The sequence below is a fragment of the Solea solea genome, chromosome 12, assembly GCF_958295425.1.
Source record: "Solea solea chromosome 12, fSolSol10.1, whole genome shotgun sequence".
Classification (NCBI taxonomy): Eukaryota; Metazoa; Chordata; class Actinopteri; order Pleuronectiformes; family Soleidae; genus Solea; species Solea solea.
The window spans coordinates 28,057,427-28,076,097 of NC_081145.1; the positions used below are offsets into that span (position 1 = coordinate 28,057,427).

The window sequence follows — 18,671 nt, forward strand, 5'->3', positions numbered from 1 at the left end:
TATTTATCACACTGGACACATTTGTGAAATTAACTCAGTTTTTTATATATTGATTAAAAGAATTATATTTGGAAAAAAAGTCACTTAACACGTCGTTAATTTTAAGCACTGATTATTTGTGTTCTGGCAGAATTTCATTGTGTCTAACACACGTAAATATCCTTCATTTAACACGTAAATAAACCAGGTGTTATCTGAAAAGAAAGGTAATAATAGGTGAATTTGACCATCATGTAATACAGAGTGTATTTACAGTGTACTGCCACGCTCACAAACCTCTTCATGTACAGGGACGGTGTCACATTATTTGTTTGCTGTCTGAAAACAGGCAAAACTATCAGACAGTTTGTGTTTTCAGTCAAACTCTAACCTGTCTGCAGTCGTCTCACTTCCTGTGTGCAGAGTGGGAATGTCACGGGGACTTCATCAACACTGTCTACTCAATTTGTTTACATTAAGTTAAAGTTACGCATTACAGCTTAAAATGTGTAAACAACTCTTTCTCCCACACCAAATTCTCACGGAGACACGGGTGCTGCTGGTCTACTGCTGCCCTCATCTGGCCACTTTGGGTAAGTGTGGTAAATCTGGATGAAAGATTTCAAACCCCAAAGTCACAACATAAGTCATTTGAACTCAGTGATGGAGACTTTGGTGTGGGAGAGTGACAAAAGGCTCTTTTTCTCTTTTAAGTCTCTAATATCTTAGGAATATGTCCACGTCTTTATCTCACTCTTAGACAGACTTTTCCAACAGGAAATTCAAGTTTGTAAACCACTCACTCCGTGATTTCAGCTCACGGGGACACGGGCGCTGCTGGTCTACTGCTGCCCTCGTGTGGTCAGTTTGTGTCACTGAGGTCAATGTGAACGGAGGACTTCAAACACCAAAGTCACTCAATAACACTTTTGAACTCACTGATCGAGGCAGCGGTGGCTCAACAACTCCTGTGTGCTGTGGCGTTAAATTGCTGATTTATTCAATGGACTTTGGTCTGTGAGGTGAGCTCTTTTTTTTTCTTTTCTTTTCTTTTCTTTTCTTTCTTTTCTTCCTTTTCTTTCTTTTCTTTTCAACAGTACCAGTGTTGTGAGATAAAGTCGGAAACACAAGCAAAGCTTTCATTGTTTTTCAGCCCGCGAGCCTCGAGGGCGGCCGCGCCGTGAGTTTTTAGGAAAAACACACCTACTTGGGTTTTCCCGGCAGCTGGTGAGCGGGTGAACAGGTGTAAGGGGGCGGGGCTGGATTGACCTGTTTGCGGAGGCGGCTCTCAGGTGTGGGGAGCGGATCGTCTCGAGGACACGCCGGGACTCGGTTGTAGTGGGGAAAGATTGATCTGCTTCACGCGCACAAATCCAGCAGGTAATCCTTTTTTCCCTAATCAATGTGATAATCGATTAATTAGACATTATTAGGGTTCGAATACAAGGTGTTTAGAACCCTCTTGAAACTGCAAGGATTATTATTATTATTATTATTCCCCTGGAGCAGTGACAGAAACTAAAGATTAAATTCTAATTTATTTCTTGAAACCTAATCACGTGACTTTTGGATTTGTTGTGTGTTTGTATCTTTTGTCTCGTCCTCACAAAAGGGTTTTAAAGGGTTAAGGCATCCTATAAGGGCTGTGGTGTTTAAGGTAAGGGGCGAAGGAATGCTTAACTGTACTGTATAAGAATGTGCGTGTTCCAGGCATTAGGGTTTGGCCTGAAGTGGTCGTTAATTCAGGTTTGAGCAGGGCCGGCCCATGCCTTTACGTGGCCCTACACTGAATTTGATTTGGGCACCCAGTCTTAAACATTTACTGTACTTTTAAGTTCTTAAAGTAAATTTTCTGATATAAAATGTACTTACGTTTTAGAAGTAAAAGTATTAAAAAAGTGAGGAGTTAGGATTGTGCCATGGTGGCTCAGTGGTAGGGCGAGTTGTCTTTCCATTGGAAGTTGTGGGTTAAATTCCTGGGTCTATGTCCTTGAGCAACGCTTAACACTTAAACCCATGTTGCAGCGTGTGAATGGGTGAAAACTGTAGTGGAAAGATCTATATAAATACAGACCATAATACCAACTATTCTTTGTCTTGTGATTTTATCTGGTAATAACGAAAGTTAGAGGAAATGTAGTGAGGTAAAAGTTGCTAGAAATATTTTTTTTTCCAAGGCAACTTTCTCTTTCCATATCTGGCAGTTATTCAACCGTTTAGGTCAATTACGGTAATTACTCATCTGTGATTGGACGGTCGTTCCACGAAAGTGCTGAGGTTCGGGCGATAGGCCAATTTTCCTCATCCCCACATTGCATGTTTTTGGACTGTGGAAGGAAGCCGGAGAACCCGGAGAACCCGGAGAAAACCCACGCACAGTCACACACGGGGAGAACATGCAAACTCCATTCAGAAAGGCCCTTGTTCCAACCGGGGCTCGAACCCGGGTCTTCTCGCTGCAAGGCAAGAGTGCTAACCACCACACTACCGTGTGGCCCTAGTTAGCTTGTTTGTTAGTTTATTAGTTTGTCAGTTAGCTTGTTTGTTAGTCAGTTAGTTAGGTAGCATGTTTGTTATTTTGATTGTTAGTTTGTCAGTTAGTTTGTTAGTTAGTTAGCGAGTTAGTTAGCTTGCTTGTTAGTTTGTCAGTTAGCTTGTTAGTTAGTTAGCAAGTTAGTTAGCTTGTTTGTTATTTTGATTGTTAGTTTGTCAGTTAGCTTGTTTGTTAGTTAGTTAGCGAGTTAGTTAGCTTGCTTGTTAGTTTGATTGTTAGTTTGTCAGTTAGCTTGTTAGTTAGTTAGCGAGTTAGTTAGCTTGTTTGTTATTTTGATTGTTAGTTTGTGGCGATGGCTGGAGGCGTGAGGCTTTATTACATGTCATATTTCTGAAACTCCTTCGTGATGGTAGGAGTTGTGAAAAAATGATTGTGTGTGTGTGTGTGTGTGTGAGTGTGAGTGTGTGTGACACGTGTGAAGGTCTCGCTGTTTTATTCTTGTAGGTTTGGAGATTGTAGTTCCATTACTCGTGTGGCAGTGTTGGTTATTCTGAATGTCACATTGAGATCTAGAAACAAGTGGAGCCAGAATAGCGAGTTATAATAATACCGGTATCTCAGCGTGTGCTGAAATAACCCCTGGGTCAGGCTGGGGAACTGTCATTGGAAGTCCTGAAGGCTAACGTAACGACAAATATAAGCTCTATTTCTCTGCTTTCCGGTAGTTTTTGAATGTCACTGAGTCTTATCCTGATTCAATAAATGAAGTTTTAATAATAAAACATTTCACATTTATTGATTAATTAATAGAATGTCATGGAAACATGTCACTGTCTGTCTGACTCGTCTTTGTCTTCAACAGGAAAAATGGTGAAGAGAAGAGACAGAAAAAGTATGTTTTTATTACACTGTGTGTGGGTGTGTGTGTGGGTGTGTCACTGTTCCTGTTTCTCAAACACTTCAATGATTGTTTAAATAAGATCACAACATACTGTATATCAAAGAGGAAACAGGAATGTAAACATAAGACGTGTAATTTGTTTATTTAATGAGATAATTATATTTGAATTAGACTCAAAACTCAACACTCAACTCACACTGACTCAGAGTGAATCCAGCACTAAACTAGAATAAAGTAAATCAAATCAAACCAGAATAGATCGACACCCAAACTGAACAGCAGAAAAAAAATAACCAAGTTAAATAAAAATCTTACTGGAAGTAAAAACCAAAGCTGAACCAGAATCAAACCTGGGGCCTGGGGCCAAACTCGGAGTTAGTTAACCCTGAGATGAGGGAAACTCCGGTTTTTCAGTTTCACAAAGCCAGTTCAGCTTAACTCTGAGTCAGTTACCCCGGCAACATAGTCTGTGAACCTGAGCTGCTCGCTGGCAGGTTTTCTGCAACAAACCCTGAGTTCCTGTCTGTCTGTCTCCTCCTCCTGCTGAGCCTGAAGCATCTGTCATCTGACACTCGTCTCATTTCCTCATTCATAAAACACGTATCAGAGCATTCACCTGCAGAAGGAATGACATTTACGTCTCATCGAAATCACAATCAGATGTTGGGGCTAATATTTCTGCTCAACTGGATTCAAATGGAGGCTGTGCTCTTTGTTGACCCGTTGCCGTGGTGAATCGTAGCATCAGAGCTCCACTGATGATGGCGTTTTTCACGCTTCACTCGGAGTGAACATACTCACAGTTGATTGAACTAATGCTGATCAGCTGTTCTGAAACCCAAAACTCAGAGTTGGTCAACCTAGAGTTAAGGTTTTAACTCAGAGTTTGTTAAACTGGCTTTCTGAAACAAGAATTCATCAAGAACCAAACCAGGATCTAACAACTAAACCCAAGTCTAACCAAAACTAAACCAGATTTGAACAAAACAAAACTAGAACTAAACCAGAATTGAAACAAAACTAAACAATCACACAATAAACTAAACCTGCACTAAATAACTCAATAGATAAGAATCTGTCTGTTTTTTTTTAATGCATCACTTAAACGTAATTTAATTTACTTAAAGAGAAACAAACTGTGACGAGGATCCGGGAGTTCAGTCACGTGAATGTAAACCTCATGTTGTTGTTGGTGGTGTTGTTGTTGTTGTTGTTGTTGTTGTTGTTGTGACTTTTTTCGTCTGTTTGTGTTTCCAGAGATTCTGCTCTGCACGTTTGTTTCTGGGATTATTGTCATCGCGATCGTTCTGCTAAAAACTCAGGAGCCTTTTACAGGTAATGTGACGCAGTGACTCAGCGTTATCAGTCGGTCTTCTTTATTTTTCTACACATATATACATATATATACGTATATACATATACACATATACACATATATATACGTATATACATATACACATATACACATATATATACATATACACATATACACATATATACATATACACATATATATACATATACACATATATACATATATATACATATACACATATACACATATATACATATACACATATACACATATATACATATACACATATATACATATACACATATACACATATACACATATACACATATATATACATATACACATATACACATATATATACATATACACATATACACATATATACATATACACATATACACATATATATACATATACACATATACACATATATATACATATACACATATACACATATACACATATATATACATATACACATATACACATATATACATATACACATATACACATATATATACATATACACATATACACATATATACATATACACATATACACATATACACATATATACATATACACATATACACATATACACAGATATACATATATACGTATACACATATACACAGATATACATATATACATATATACATATACACATATATACATATACACATATACACATATATACATATATACATATACACATATACACATATATACATATACACATATACACATATATACATATACACATATACACATATACACATATATACATATACACATATATACATATATACATATTACACATATACACATATATACATATACACATATACACATATATACATATATACGTATATATGTGTATATAACCTGGTTTCCATTTCAAAGTGTTGCACATTATAAGCAAAGTACAAAAAGGGGAATTTGAGTTGGATTAATGCACATTTTCAACAACCAACGATACTTAAAACAACTGTAAGGTTCGAGGATTAACTAGACAACAGTGGACAATTGTAAAAGCTTTTAAAGTTTTTTATTTGAATTGAATTTATGTACAGGGAAGTTGGAAAATGGGGAATTCAACGTGAAAATGGGGAAAGTGGAAAGTCTGACCTGGCCCTAAACTTTCTAACACCATTTAATGGAAACTTGACTTATTTACATCCACACATGAAATGTCCCTTTAACATGTGTTGAACTGTGTTTTCTCGCAGTGTTTCCTCTTCATCTGGTTCCTCGCCTTGAACCATCTGAAGTTTCCACCAAGGCTCAGCCAGGTGAGGGATTTATGTCACTTTTCCATCACTGATAGTTCCTGGTACCTGGTAAGTTTCCCAGTGAGCTGAGCTGAGACTAAAATGTGACGTCAACAGACTGTCGGCCTCTGATTGGTCAGAGAGTGTCGTCACTGAAGAGTCATGAGCGCGACGTACGACACAAGAATCAAAGCCAACAATGTCCAACTGTGGTTCAGTTAAAACAACGGAAAAATCCTACTTAAAATCCCAAAATCTACTGAAAATCTCAAAGTCTACTTATAGTTCCAAATTCAACTTATAATTTATAAATCGAATTTGGAATTATAATAAATTATTATAATTCCAAAATCTATTTATAATCCCAAATCCCAGTGATTGGTCAGAGAGTGTCGTCACTGAAGAGTCATGAGCACGACGTCCGACACAAGAATCAAAGTGAACAAAGCTGAACTGTAGATTAAAGATTTAATAATCCTGAAAACATGTGTTAATCTGCAACATTTGGCAAAGCAAACGTGTTGAACAGAGGAGTGTGGTGGATTATTCAGAGACAGCTCTGCTGAAAGTCCAGTGTGTGAAGGACTGATCTGATGAGAGGTTAATTACGTGTCCCGCTGTCCTCCAGATGGATGGTGTGCCACACCGTCAGACTGTCCCTCGGATCACTTAAGCTTCTACCTTCAGACTGGAGCCGCCAACATCGTGGCTCCAAAGATCTGCATCCAGAACAAGTTGTGAGTCTTGTTTTGCTTTTATTGAACACGTATTTCTGTCTGTGTGAGATGATTGTTGGATGTTTTCATAACGATCTCTTTAAATCTTGTATATTATCATGAGGAATGAGTCGCTCTCCGACATGAACGTTGTCCCAATGTGAGACTTTGTCTTGTGCCTTGAACACACCCGTCCCCCCGTCCCCCGTCCTCTCCCCAGAGTTCTTGGAGCAGGTTTAATGAATGCTGGAGTCGGAATAAACATTGCTATAATAAATGGTGAGTGCCGCACCGCTTATCCACCGCGTCGCTCTTTGAACGAAGAAGGTGCCACGGGTACATTTGTCCCTCTTCTTCTCTGACAGGTAAAACGGGAGACGTTGTGAATACGGGTAACTTTGACATGTACAGCGGGGGTGAGTAACAGCTGATGCTGCTCTTGAAAGCCTGTGCGCCTCCTTTGCGCCTCCTGTGCGCCTCCTTTGCGCCTCCTGTGACGCCATGTTTGCGTTTGTGCAGAAGTGAAACCTCTCATCGATTTCCTGAAGAGCGTCGAGACGGGCTCCATCGTGCTGATGGTGTCTTACGACGAACCTGCGTCAAAGTCAGTGTCCCGTCTGTCTCACACACACACACACACACACACACACACACACACACACACACACACACGACTTTACCAAATCAAGAATCATATAAAATTGATTATATTCATTTCTTTTATAATTCATGTGCGAAGTGTGACTACTTCCTGGCAGGTTCAGGGATTCTAAATAAAAGCCCTGGTGTTCGCTGACCTCACTGTCTCACTCACTCATGAGTCAGACTTTTATTCGTTCAATCGTATTTTTTATGTGGGAAGACAAACGCGCTCGGACCAGTTTGCTGGTTTACATCGGGTGGCAAATGGCCAAAATTCGAAATGACTGACTTCCTGTTGAGTTGAGGCCACGGTCAACTTTTTATTTCCTCTTGGATTATAACTTTGAACAAATTTGGTGTAACACAAAGTATACTGAAGTCAAAGGACACTTCCTGTTTCATGAGGAAGGGTCAAAATTTGCCAAAATGCCGAGGGTTGCCGTGGTCGCGCTGTTTTGATGTGTGGAGCAAATATTGGGCGCGTTTTTTACGCCACTTACTTCAGCTTCTCATATAAAACGTTTAGCAATAAAAATAGCTTGCAATCTACATCTCGTGAAAAATAAAAATGTGCATTTTCATGATATTTTTCATGTTACTACTACTGTCCGTTATTTGCAGTGTTGTGAGCGCCTCGTTTCAAAAGCGCTTGATTGACGCCGCTCTGGTTTTCCAGGTTGAACGACGAGGCGAGGCAGCTGATCGCCGACCTCGGGAGCTCCCTCATCCGATCGCTGGGCTTCAGAGACAACTGGCTGTTTGTTGGCGGTAAAGGAACAATTGTAAAGAGCAACTTTGAGAAGGTAATAACTGGCTTGTCCCGTGTTGGGTGTTGGTTTGTTGCGTATGTTGTGTCCGTCATTCCATCAGTCAGGAAGTTTACAGGCTGTAGTCCGACTCAGACACACCATCGGACAACTTGTGTTAATCATGATACAAATGAGATGGTTGACGTGTTGTCCGAAGGAAAACGTCACCGCTGCCGCCGCCGCCGCCGCACGATTTACAGCAACAGCACTACAGTCTATACGTCGTCGCCTTCTACTTCCGGGTCAAAGACCGGGGAGGACACGCCAAGTCCGACTCCAATCCCACTAAGAGTAATCGGACTATGAATCCCATTATCCAGGCATGTTAGACCGACTAAGACTAGCTTGATTTTAGCATAACGTCCAGAAACAGTGGAAACAGCTTTCCTGTAAATGGATAAACGGGCATCTTAGATTGCCATAAAGTCCTAAATACTTATCTTAGTGAGCAAATAGCCTGTAAATGATAAGACAAAACAGTATCGTAACCTAGCAGAGAGACTTCAAATGGGCGGCTGTCATGGTTTAGCATAATAATAATAATAATAATAATAATAAGAGCGACTGAGGAAGAAAGATTGGAACACATCATCTCAGCGCGGCCTCAACACCTCACAAGGTTATTCAGCTTTAAACACGATAAACACGTCATGTCAAGTTTGTTCATTCTGCACACAGATCCTACTGTCAACACACACACACACACACACACACACACACACACACACACACACACACACACACACACACAAATGTGTTGTTGTTTCCATCTGTTTCAGTTACTGAAGAACGACAATGCACACAATAAATATGATGGCTGGCCCGAGCTCATCGATCTGCAGGGCTGCATCCATCAGTTCTGACGAGGCTCAAAGCAACGACGGAGGGGCACCACACCACTGGCTACACCTGATCCCTGTCATGTGTGTTACAGCAGCAGCAGCAGCAGGGAGGACCATCCCTGAATACTGTCACTCAACTATCTGACTGTCACCTCGTGTCACACGAGGCTTGAACTTTCTTGGACTTTCGTAACATCTGGTTCATCATTACGCAACGACAACAATAAGATACTGACAAACAGTTACACATTAACAGAGATGTTTTCAAAAAAAAACAAGAAAGAAAAACTCTCTCCAGGTCACGACCGGTCTCTCCAGAGGACCCGTCTCATATATGTCTGTCACCATGATATATATCTATGTATATATATATAAATATATATATGTCTATGTATCTATATCTCTATATCTATGTCTATGTATATATGTGTGTGTGTGTGTGTGTGTGTGTATATACATATATATATATATATATATATATATAATATATATATATATGTATATGTGTGTGTGTAGGCCCATCCCGCGATTAGAACCTATGACCTTCCATTTATGAGTCCAGTTCTTTTCCTCTTGGTCCATGGGTTGCCATGGATATCACCAAAAATATCCAGTTTAATCCCCAATATACACACACACACACACGTGTTTATCATAATATATACAGAATACTTTAAGTTCATTCAGTTTACAATGCTGTGCTCAGTGAGGACTCAGAACCTCAGGTCGTTCAGGTCTCAGGTTAAAGACGACTTTAAAAAGACTGTAAAAACTCTTTTTACCCGCTGGGTTCAGGCCGCAGTGTCTGGTTCTCGCCACTCGGGGGCACACTGCACTGACTATTGCTTATTTTTCCACTACATAGTTCCAGCTCGGCTCGACTCACGTTTTGGCTCGTTATCCATTATTATAGCTCCTCCTCATCGTGGGCGGAGTCATCATAGCCATGGCTGCGTGAAACTGTGGTGACGTGGTTTTCTACGCGACACAAACACAGCTTTGGTTTTATAATGTTTGGAAACCCACCTGTGACAGACTGTGTTGTGTTATGTTGTGTTATTTGACTCCAGATGTGAAAGAAAGGCCCAGTTCTGTCATTTGTTCACTCCTGCGTGGCTTAGATTTGGTTACAAGTGAAATTAAATTATTATAAAACGGTGCATTTGTGTGTATCTTTTACTGTCGTACGGTTTGGAGCTGTAAAGTCCGTTTGATCTCTGTGCTGTTGAGACTCCGCCCCCAATTACTGCTGGAAAAAGAAAGCATTGTAATTAAACTGAGCTGGTTCCTTTGTCCTTTGTATTTGATGATGCATAACAACTGTCATGTTTTAAATATTGCTCCTGTGTGTCAGTAAATACCAGTGCAGTACTTTCCATTGTCTCGTCCTCCACCCGTGACATCACCGTAATTATCACAATCAGTGACGGCTCATTCACACAGACACAGGGATGCTGAGATACATTTCCTGATGGTTTTGCAGCGTTATCTCATGATTTATTCGATAAATAAATAACATTTGAAATGATGAAATGATCTTTAATGTCCGGTTTACACGTACAAAATAACATACTGTACTTAAAAGTACTAGTTAGTACTAGTTAGTACACAGTACTTTTAGGGGCCGTACAAATGAAAGCAGGTGTAGGTTTTCATCGTCCACACAGAAATTTTGAAAACAGGTTCCAGAGTGGGAAAATCTCGAAACATTGTAGACTTTAACGATGATGTCATTGGTTTCCACCTCTTTGGTGTGCATTCTTTTCTGCTCGTAGTAAAGACGGTCAGATGAAGATCCCTCGTGCGGCAGAATGGAACATTTCCTTCTCCGAAAATAGTCAAGAATGTCACACTGTGGTTTGGTCTGTTTGTTTCATATGATAACTTTTATTACGACTTTATTCTTTAAAGATTACGACTTTAATCAGAAATATTACGACTTTATTCTCAAAATCTTACGGCTGTATTCTCAAAAGATGACGACTTTATTCTCATGAGATTTCAACTTTATTGTCGAAAGATTACAACTTTTTTTCTCATAATATTATGACTTTATTCTCGAAACATTCGGTTACACACGCACACACACTCACAATAGAAGTCACGCCTTCTGTCACTTTCACAGGGGCTCAAAGTCAACCACACTCTGTTTACTTTAGGTGTTTGGGGTCAGGGGTCACTGATGTTTATCAGCTGCTCAGAGAAGAAGAAGAAGAAAAAACCCTTGTTTTAATTCTACAATCTATATAATAATATAACATAGATAATGTGTAACACACACTTTTAAAACATCTAGGATTTTAAGATTAATATATAAACTGTGTATACTACAGTTTTTGCTTGTTGTATTAAATTTCTCTTTTTTGGTGTGAATTATTGATGCACACACACACACACACACACACACACACGGTTATAAAGTTTACACATTTGAGGATGCAAAACACTAAAAAAAACATGTTAAATAGGTGAAAAATCATCGACCAATTACAAACATAAATTGATTAAATGTATCCTTCTTTCTTTCTTTCTTTCTTTCTTTCTTTCTTTCTTTCTTTCATAGTTTACGTGTGGCCGGAACTACACGCAAGAGCGTTCGTGTTCAGCCCGAACACTTTTCCGAGATGAACCCAAATGAGCCGCTCTGATTGGTCGTTGTCTTTGGCCAGGAGGACACAGCTGATTTCCGTTTTCATGGCAGGGTTCGTCCACGCAGGAACGATGTGCTTTGTTTTCGTGATTCTAAAAATAAGTTTCATTTAATTTTGATGGAAAGTCTGTTTGTAAAATGGCGACGTTAGTTCTGGACAACGGAGCTTATACGGCGAAGATTGGCTACAGTCTGGAGAAAGTCAGGTACGTTCTTCACGTGACGCAGGCAGCTACTGCTACTGCTAACAATAACAATCATAAACCAGATGTTACTGAATAAAATATATATGTATCCATTATTATGTCATTAAGAGAGTATAACTGTAATATCCATGAACAACGTACGCCGCAGTTTCGTTGTCGTTTTAAGCTTTTGTGACAAACGATGTCAAACTAAAGTCAAAATAGTTTGAGACCATACGTGAAGCAACATTGGGCATAAGCTCGAAATGTTATGCACTAAATGTTATGCACTCTATAGCATTGTTAAGAACAGTGCTACGTATATAAATAAAATCTTGTTATGTTTATTATTAACATTAAATCGTAATATTTAGTCAATGGGAACAAAATAAGAATACGAGAAAATTATAATAAAATAAAATAACAGGCTGAAATGTAAGATTGGATCAGTTATTGACGAAATACATTGAAAAAATAATGAAAGCTCAGTTTCAAGCAGACTGTCAAAAAGTAAATTAAAGTTAAAGGTTAATATAAATTCAATTTAAATTCTAGTGTAATGACAGTGTGTTCAGTGTCTTCAGCATTGTTTTGCTCGATCTTAAAGGCTTCTTCTGTGTTATTTTGTGTTTGTTTGTTTTTTCCTCTCTGTCCCTCAGCGTCATCCCAAACTGCCAGTTTCGCTCTAAAACGTCCAGATTAAAAACCTTCACCGCCAATCAGCTGGATGAGATCAAGGACCCGTCAGGTCTCTTCTACATCCTCCCCTTCCAGAAGGTGAGAGCGACGAGTGACTTGTGCCGTTTTATCACATCAGGTCAAACCTGTGCAGATTCAGAGTCTGTTTTTTCTGTCTCCTGCTTCATCTTCAGGGTTATCTGGTCAACTGGGACGTCCAGAGGAAAGTGTGGGATCATCTGTTTGGAAAAGAGATGTTTAAGGTGTTTGGATTTCTTCTATTTATTACATCATCATCATCCCTTTTTCCCCCTGTGACCACGTCACTCACTCACTCTCCCGGTGTTTGTGTTCCAGGTGGATTTCGCAGACACCAGCATCATCATCACGGAGCCGTACTTCGACTTCACCTCCACGCAGGACTCAATGAACGAGATCCTGTTTGAGGAATACCAGTTCCAGTCGGTCCTCAGGACAAACGGTGGGTGTCCGTCCTGTGTCTCCTGTGAGTCAAGACTGGGACAAAACATTCACCCTCACGAGATGTGAGGTTGTTGGAAACTTCTTCACCCTCCTTTGCTTGAACACTTATTCCTATAATTGCTTGTTTCAACAGACAGACCACTAATGGCTCAGGACCAGGCAGTAGTCGTAAAAAGCAAATCTCAGACTCATTTGAACGCTTGTTCTACTTTAACCTAATGCTTTTAGAATTGTTCACCTTTAACCTCATGTGTGCATAGTTGAGCTCAAACACTTTTAGTCTAAACTTGCACAGCAAACTGAACAATGCCCACAAAAAAACTGATTCACTAATCTTCCTGTTCCTAAGACCCAGGCCACATTACTCCTTCTACAGGCATTTTTTTGTGTGCTACGCAGCTACGTTCATGACGTGAGAACTGTGTATAAAACAATGTGAACTTTCTCTGTGCCACCAACAGAACGTTGCTATGGTTGTCGTCTAACCCTGTGTGTTGTTTTCATTTTCTTATGACTTGCAGTTTTTCTTAAAATCACATAAAAGCACAGAGAGTTGTGGTGGTCCCATGTTAAAACTCAAGTTTTAAAGGTTAATTTAAAAACAAAAATACAGCCCAAACGTGACTCAGCTAAAATGGTTTCGCTGATTTTTAGTCAGCATTTTTTGTGCATCGTGAAGTATGCAATATATAAGATTTTTGGATTGTATCAAATTTTAAAATTTTTATCTGTCCAATTTCCCGATCCAGTTATTTAGGCCAATATCGGACAAACACCGATTCCCATCCCTAGTTCTAAGGCTTAAATATGGGCTAACGCGGCACTTAATTACAGTTCGAACGCGACAATTCCATAAATTCACATGGACATTTTTTAATTTTGGGAATATTTCAAACTGGAAGTTTCCTGTTTGAAATATTTCTAAGTGAAAGTTTATGTAAATGCACCTTATGCATTTACATAAACTTAAATAATTTATATAAATTTATATAAATTTATGTAAATGCTCCTTTGATTTTTAAACAAAAATTCCTCTTCCTCGTGTGACTTAATTTGAGCTTGTGGGGGAAAAAAAGAAGCCGACTCATGATTCAAGTCTGACGTGTTTTTCTCGCGATTCTGGTTCTTGGGGTCTTCAGATCTAATCTCATCTCTCTTGGTGTTTTAATCTCTGTGTTGAAACAGCTGGCTCTCTCAGCGCTCATCACTACTTCCACACCAAATCGTCGGAGCTCTGCTGTTTGGTGGTCGACAGCGGCTTCTCCTTCACCCACATCGCCCCCTACTGCCGCAGCAAGAAAATGAAGGAGGGCATCTGCAGGTCAGACAGCGTCATCGTGAAAGTGCACTGATGACAACGACAACAACAACAACAACAACGACGTGTTAACAAGCTATTTTGTTGTTGTTTTTTAATGTGTGTGTGTCTCAGGATCAATGTTGGAGGGAAACTGCTGACTAATCACCTGAAGGAGATCATTTCATATCGGTACGTCCACTCCTGATTGGCTTCACCTGTTGTTTTTGGGTCTAGACCAGACCTGGACATTTTACGAATGTAAAAAAAAATGTCAGCTCACGTTAAAAAAAGAAACTTTAATTCCGAATGATGCGTTTTCAACAAGACATGGACTGCTTAAATATTTCTAGGTTCTAGGTAAAATCGTGTGCTTAGTTTGTGGTACACAAGTCGCTGTGTTTAAGGATTACAATCTGAATCGCTACTACGTGACCAAACACGAAGAGAAATACAAGAACTTGTCTGATGAAGAGTGTGCAAAGGAGTCGGAGGCAGACTAGATCGAAGACAGCGTTAAGAACGATGTACCTTTCTTCTACAAGTGTCTCGGTTTAAGTTCAGGAGTTATCTCTTTAAGTTCATTATCTCTATCTATGTATATATATATATATATACATACATATATATGTATGTATATATATGTGTGTGTGTATATATATATATATATATATGTGTACAGTATATACACTGTGACACGGTGGTTAGTGTTGTTGCCTCGCAGCAGGAAGGTCACCAGTTTTTTTAAATAAAAAAATCTAAACAAAATGACAAAACAGATTTCTGTTTGATAAAAAAATCTTATACCACAGTTACAATGTCTGTGTCTGTCACATATTTCACTAAAACACAACACGTCCTTTTCCTGTTTTAGGGCCCGAGCCACGAATGGCGAGGAGCCCTTTGTTATCCTTCAGATTATTATTCTATCTGTGGTTTTGCGGTTATTTTTGAGGGGGTTAACGTGCATAAAAACTCTTGAAACCTTGCCTGGAAATAAAGTCCCTCTCTCTCTCTTAGACAGTTACACGTCATGGATGAAACTCATGTGATCAACCAGGTGAAAGAAGACGTTTGCTACGTCTCACAGCAGTTTTACAAGGACATGGAGATCGCACAGTAAGCCTGCAGCAGATTATATTATTGTTATTATTATTATTATTGTTATCATCTCATTTTCTCTGTGCAAATCCTACACTAAAAAGTAGATTATTTATCTTTCAAATATTTGGTCAGTGCAGCCACTTCCGCTTGGTTTTCAGCTCGTTTACCTTCTGTGTGGTCTGTTCTCAGGATGAAGGGGGAGGAAAACACTGCGATGATCGATTACGTCCTCCCAGATTTCACCTCCATCAAAAAAGGCTTCTGCAAGGTGAGGCGGCATCTTTGTTTTCAGTAAAGTGAAGTGTGTTTAACTGTCAAATCTAGCAACATAATCTCATAAATTCACATTTTTCCCAAATAAAAGCTCTTTGTTGATATTTGAAATCATCTGCCGGGCCAGACACTGATGCTGGCGGGCCAGTTTAGCCCACAGGCCGCCAGTTGCTGCCCACTGTTAGAGAGGAGGTTCCTAGACATCACCTGCAGGTATTCTGTTACTTTCTATCGCCACCTGGTGGTGCCAAAGGTTATTACTAAGGGAAATTGAATACAACGATACACCCCTTACCTCATGCAGTGACCGTTACCTGAAAAACCTGAACCAACACTTTAAAGAGGAACTGTGCAAGTTTTTTTTCTACGGAGCTCCCCCTACAGTTTAGGAGTACATATTTTTTATGCCGTGTTTTTTTAATTCTCGTGTCCTCTTCCTCGCTTTCGCCGACAACTTTTTTCTCAGCTTCTTTTTGCCGGCTCTGTCGCGATGAACGTCTGAAATGTTTCTCGGCCCTGATCTTGCAGTGCTGGTTTTCCGCTAACAGACAGTAGGGGGCAGTGAAGACACAGCCCCAAATCTCCCCACAACAAGACATTTAACTATCACGATGACTCTGAACCTGTTAAATTAGGGTAAAAAAGCAGCAGACAGGATCTTCTGCTACTGAACTTGTCACCCTGTCTCCCTCCCTCTCGGTCTCTCTGTCCACCAGCCCCGAGAGGAAATGGTCTTCAGTGGAAAGTATAAGACAGGAGAGCAGATCCTGAGGTTGGCCAATGAGCGCTTTGCTGTTCCCGAGATGCTATTCCACCCATCAGACATCGGCATCCAGGAGATGGGAATCCCAGAAGCCATCGTCCACTCCATCCAGTCCCTGCCAGAAGGTCGGTTGCTTCCTGTCAATGAGATCCAAGACAACACAGGATCATGTCATGTCTTCTGAAAATGTGGTTAAATTGTTCATTTGTTTGTTGTGCAAATGCTCGTCTATAAAGCTCTCCGTGTCTGTGTGTGTTTCTCTGCCGTCAGAGATGCAGCCCCACTTCTACCAGAACATTGTCCTGACTGGAGGGAACACTTTGTTCCCGGGCTTCAAGGAGCGACTGGAGGCGGAGCTGCGATCACTCGTCCCCGCCCACTTGCCTGTGTCAGTCCTGTTGCCTGCAAAGTAAGTGCCTCGAGTGGTGCGTTCCATTAACATTGGAAGTCGGAGATTGGAACTGGGAGTGACGTCACAACGGGTTTTAGTTGAGATATTGGGATTGTGAGGTTGCTTTGATTTTCTGAGTTAGAAATCCAAAATTTCAACTTCCAAATACAACTGCAACGCATCATAAGCAGCGGGGCTAAATCTGAAACAAGATGGATCTTGTTCGGACCTGAGTTCATTTCTTTGGCTTTTTAATCTTAAATGAAGGAAAATGTATGTGTGTTAAGACCGGCCCCAAACTAGAGGATAATTTGCCAGTTCTCAGTCCCAATCTGGCCCTTCCGACAATTGTGCGTGATTTGAATTTATTACCTGGCCAGATTATCCTGTAGTGTGAGGGATTAACGGACGTTATTTTAACATCATCGGACACATCAGTCTTCCCGGGCATCAAATGCAAATCACTGATGCTAGCCTACAAAGTGCTTCATGGGTCTGCTCCTACCCACTTAAATGCTCTCCTAAAGGCTTATGTTACCCCTCGACGACTCGGTTCATCGAAGGATTGTTGTCTGGTTGTGCCACAACACCCCGCACAAGACAATCCAGACTCTTTTCGTGTGTCGTTCCACGCTGGTTGGATGACCTACTGATAGCGATCAGAACAGAAGCCCCTGAAGACTCAGCCCTGCCAAGAGCATCTTCTGTCCTAGCACTTACCTTCTACCCCCTCCCTTGCACCATCTCCTTCTGCACTTGGATCCACTCTCACCCTCTATCAGTCCACTGTTCCTATCTAGTGGAGTTCTTTCCAAGACTTGTTCAATTCGGCTTATTCCTCTTTTGTAAGTTGCTTTGGATAAAAGCCTCTGTTAAATGCTTAAATGTAAATGTCCAGACTTGTACCACCACCCGATGGTGAAGTCAGATACTACAGGACCCTGATGCGGCATGTGCGTGGAAGTATACCAGGGTCTTTATGAAACAATGAAACTGCTTGTAAATATGGTCAAATTCTGCTCTAAAACAAATAATTAGGTTTAAAATGATTTGATTCCATGTATTATTATTTTTTTATAGTATTTAATCCATGTGTGCTAATGGATGGTGTTTTCTGTCCTGCAGCCCCATCTGTTACTCTTGGGAAGGAGGGAAGTTGTTGGCTCACCATCCAGACTATGACGAGATGGTGGTGACCAGAGAGGACTATGACGAGAACGGACACTGTATTTGTGAAGAAAAGTTTGACATTTGATTTCTGTGTGTACATAAACTGAGCGCCATGCCAGCTGTTTATATTTTATGATGTCTTTCTATGTTTTTTTGATGACTGACTGTCTTTAAAATGAAAAAAAAATAAACCAATTTTTTTCTATTTTTGTTTTTGTTTTAGGATGTTTATTTGAAAAGATCTCCTACAATCCCATTTCTGATATACAAGATATATAATATTAATACATTTTTGGGCTTCAATTAGAATATGTTTGATTAAAGGTGAAACTGCCACAGTATGGTGTCTTAAAGATGGAGGAATAGATAATATTTTGTCACTCGTCTGAACTGTGAATAAAGACTAGCTACATACTGTCAACCAAAAAAACAACAACTAATACAAGGGCTTATCATCATTTTCTGCCAATTTTTTGGACCAAACAATTCATAGATTAATTTAAAAAAACAAACATACTACTTAATACAGATAAGAGAGAAAACTCATTTTATTGTATATGTGAATGCTGCAGGTGAGGATTGATGTGTAAATAAATCAGTGAAGATGTTTTAACCCTAGAAATGTTGGTAATTCGGGCAGTCGTGAGAACACTAACCCTGAAACTAACATAAAGACAGAAACTGACACAAAAATCCGCACAGATACAT

At 39.9% G+C, this 18,671-nt stretch overlaps 2 protein-coding genes across 2 annotated transcripts; both read left to right on the top strand.

Annotated features, from left to right (window-relative positions):
* The first annotated feature begins 903 nt into the window (after nucleotides 1-903).
* Nucleotides 904-9,421, top strand: LOC131469926 (protein FAM3C-like). The gene is made up of 11 exons (XM_058645364.1): nucleotides 904-1,001; nucleotides 1,133-1,359; nucleotides 3,336-3,365; nucleotides 4,632-4,709; nucleotides 5,919-5,981; nucleotides 6,589-6,697; nucleotides 6,897-6,955; nucleotides 7,042-7,092; nucleotides 7,196-7,280; nucleotides 7,995-8,121; nucleotides 8,907-9,421. Exons 3-11 carry the CDS (start codon nucleotides 3,341-3,343, stop codon nucleotides 8,988-8,990), a joined length of 681 nt encoding a protein of 226 aa, XP_058501347.1. The 5' UTR covers nucleotides 904-1,001; nucleotides 1,133-1,359; nucleotides 3,336-3,340; the 3' UTR covers nucleotides 8,991-9,421.
* Nucleotides 9,422-11,625: 2,204 nt separating this feature from the next.
* Nucleotides 11,626-18,164, top strand: actr6 (actin related protein 6). Its single transcript, XM_058644357.1, has 11 exons — nucleotides 11,626-11,825; nucleotides 12,464-12,581; nucleotides 12,677-12,745; nucleotides 12,840-12,963; nucleotides 14,151-14,286; nucleotides 14,398-14,454; nucleotides 15,283-15,381; nucleotides 15,556-15,634; nucleotides 16,356-16,527; nucleotides 16,673-16,811; nucleotides 17,919-18,164. The coding sequence occupies exons 1-11, from the start codon at nucleotides 11,758-11,760 to the stop codon at nucleotides 18,046-18,048; spliced, it is 1,191 nt and encodes a 396-aa protein (XP_058500340.1). The 5' UTR covers nucleotides 11,626-11,757; the 3' UTR covers nucleotides 18,049-18,164.
* The last annotated feature ends 507 nt before the right edge of the window (nucleotides 18,165-18,671 follow it).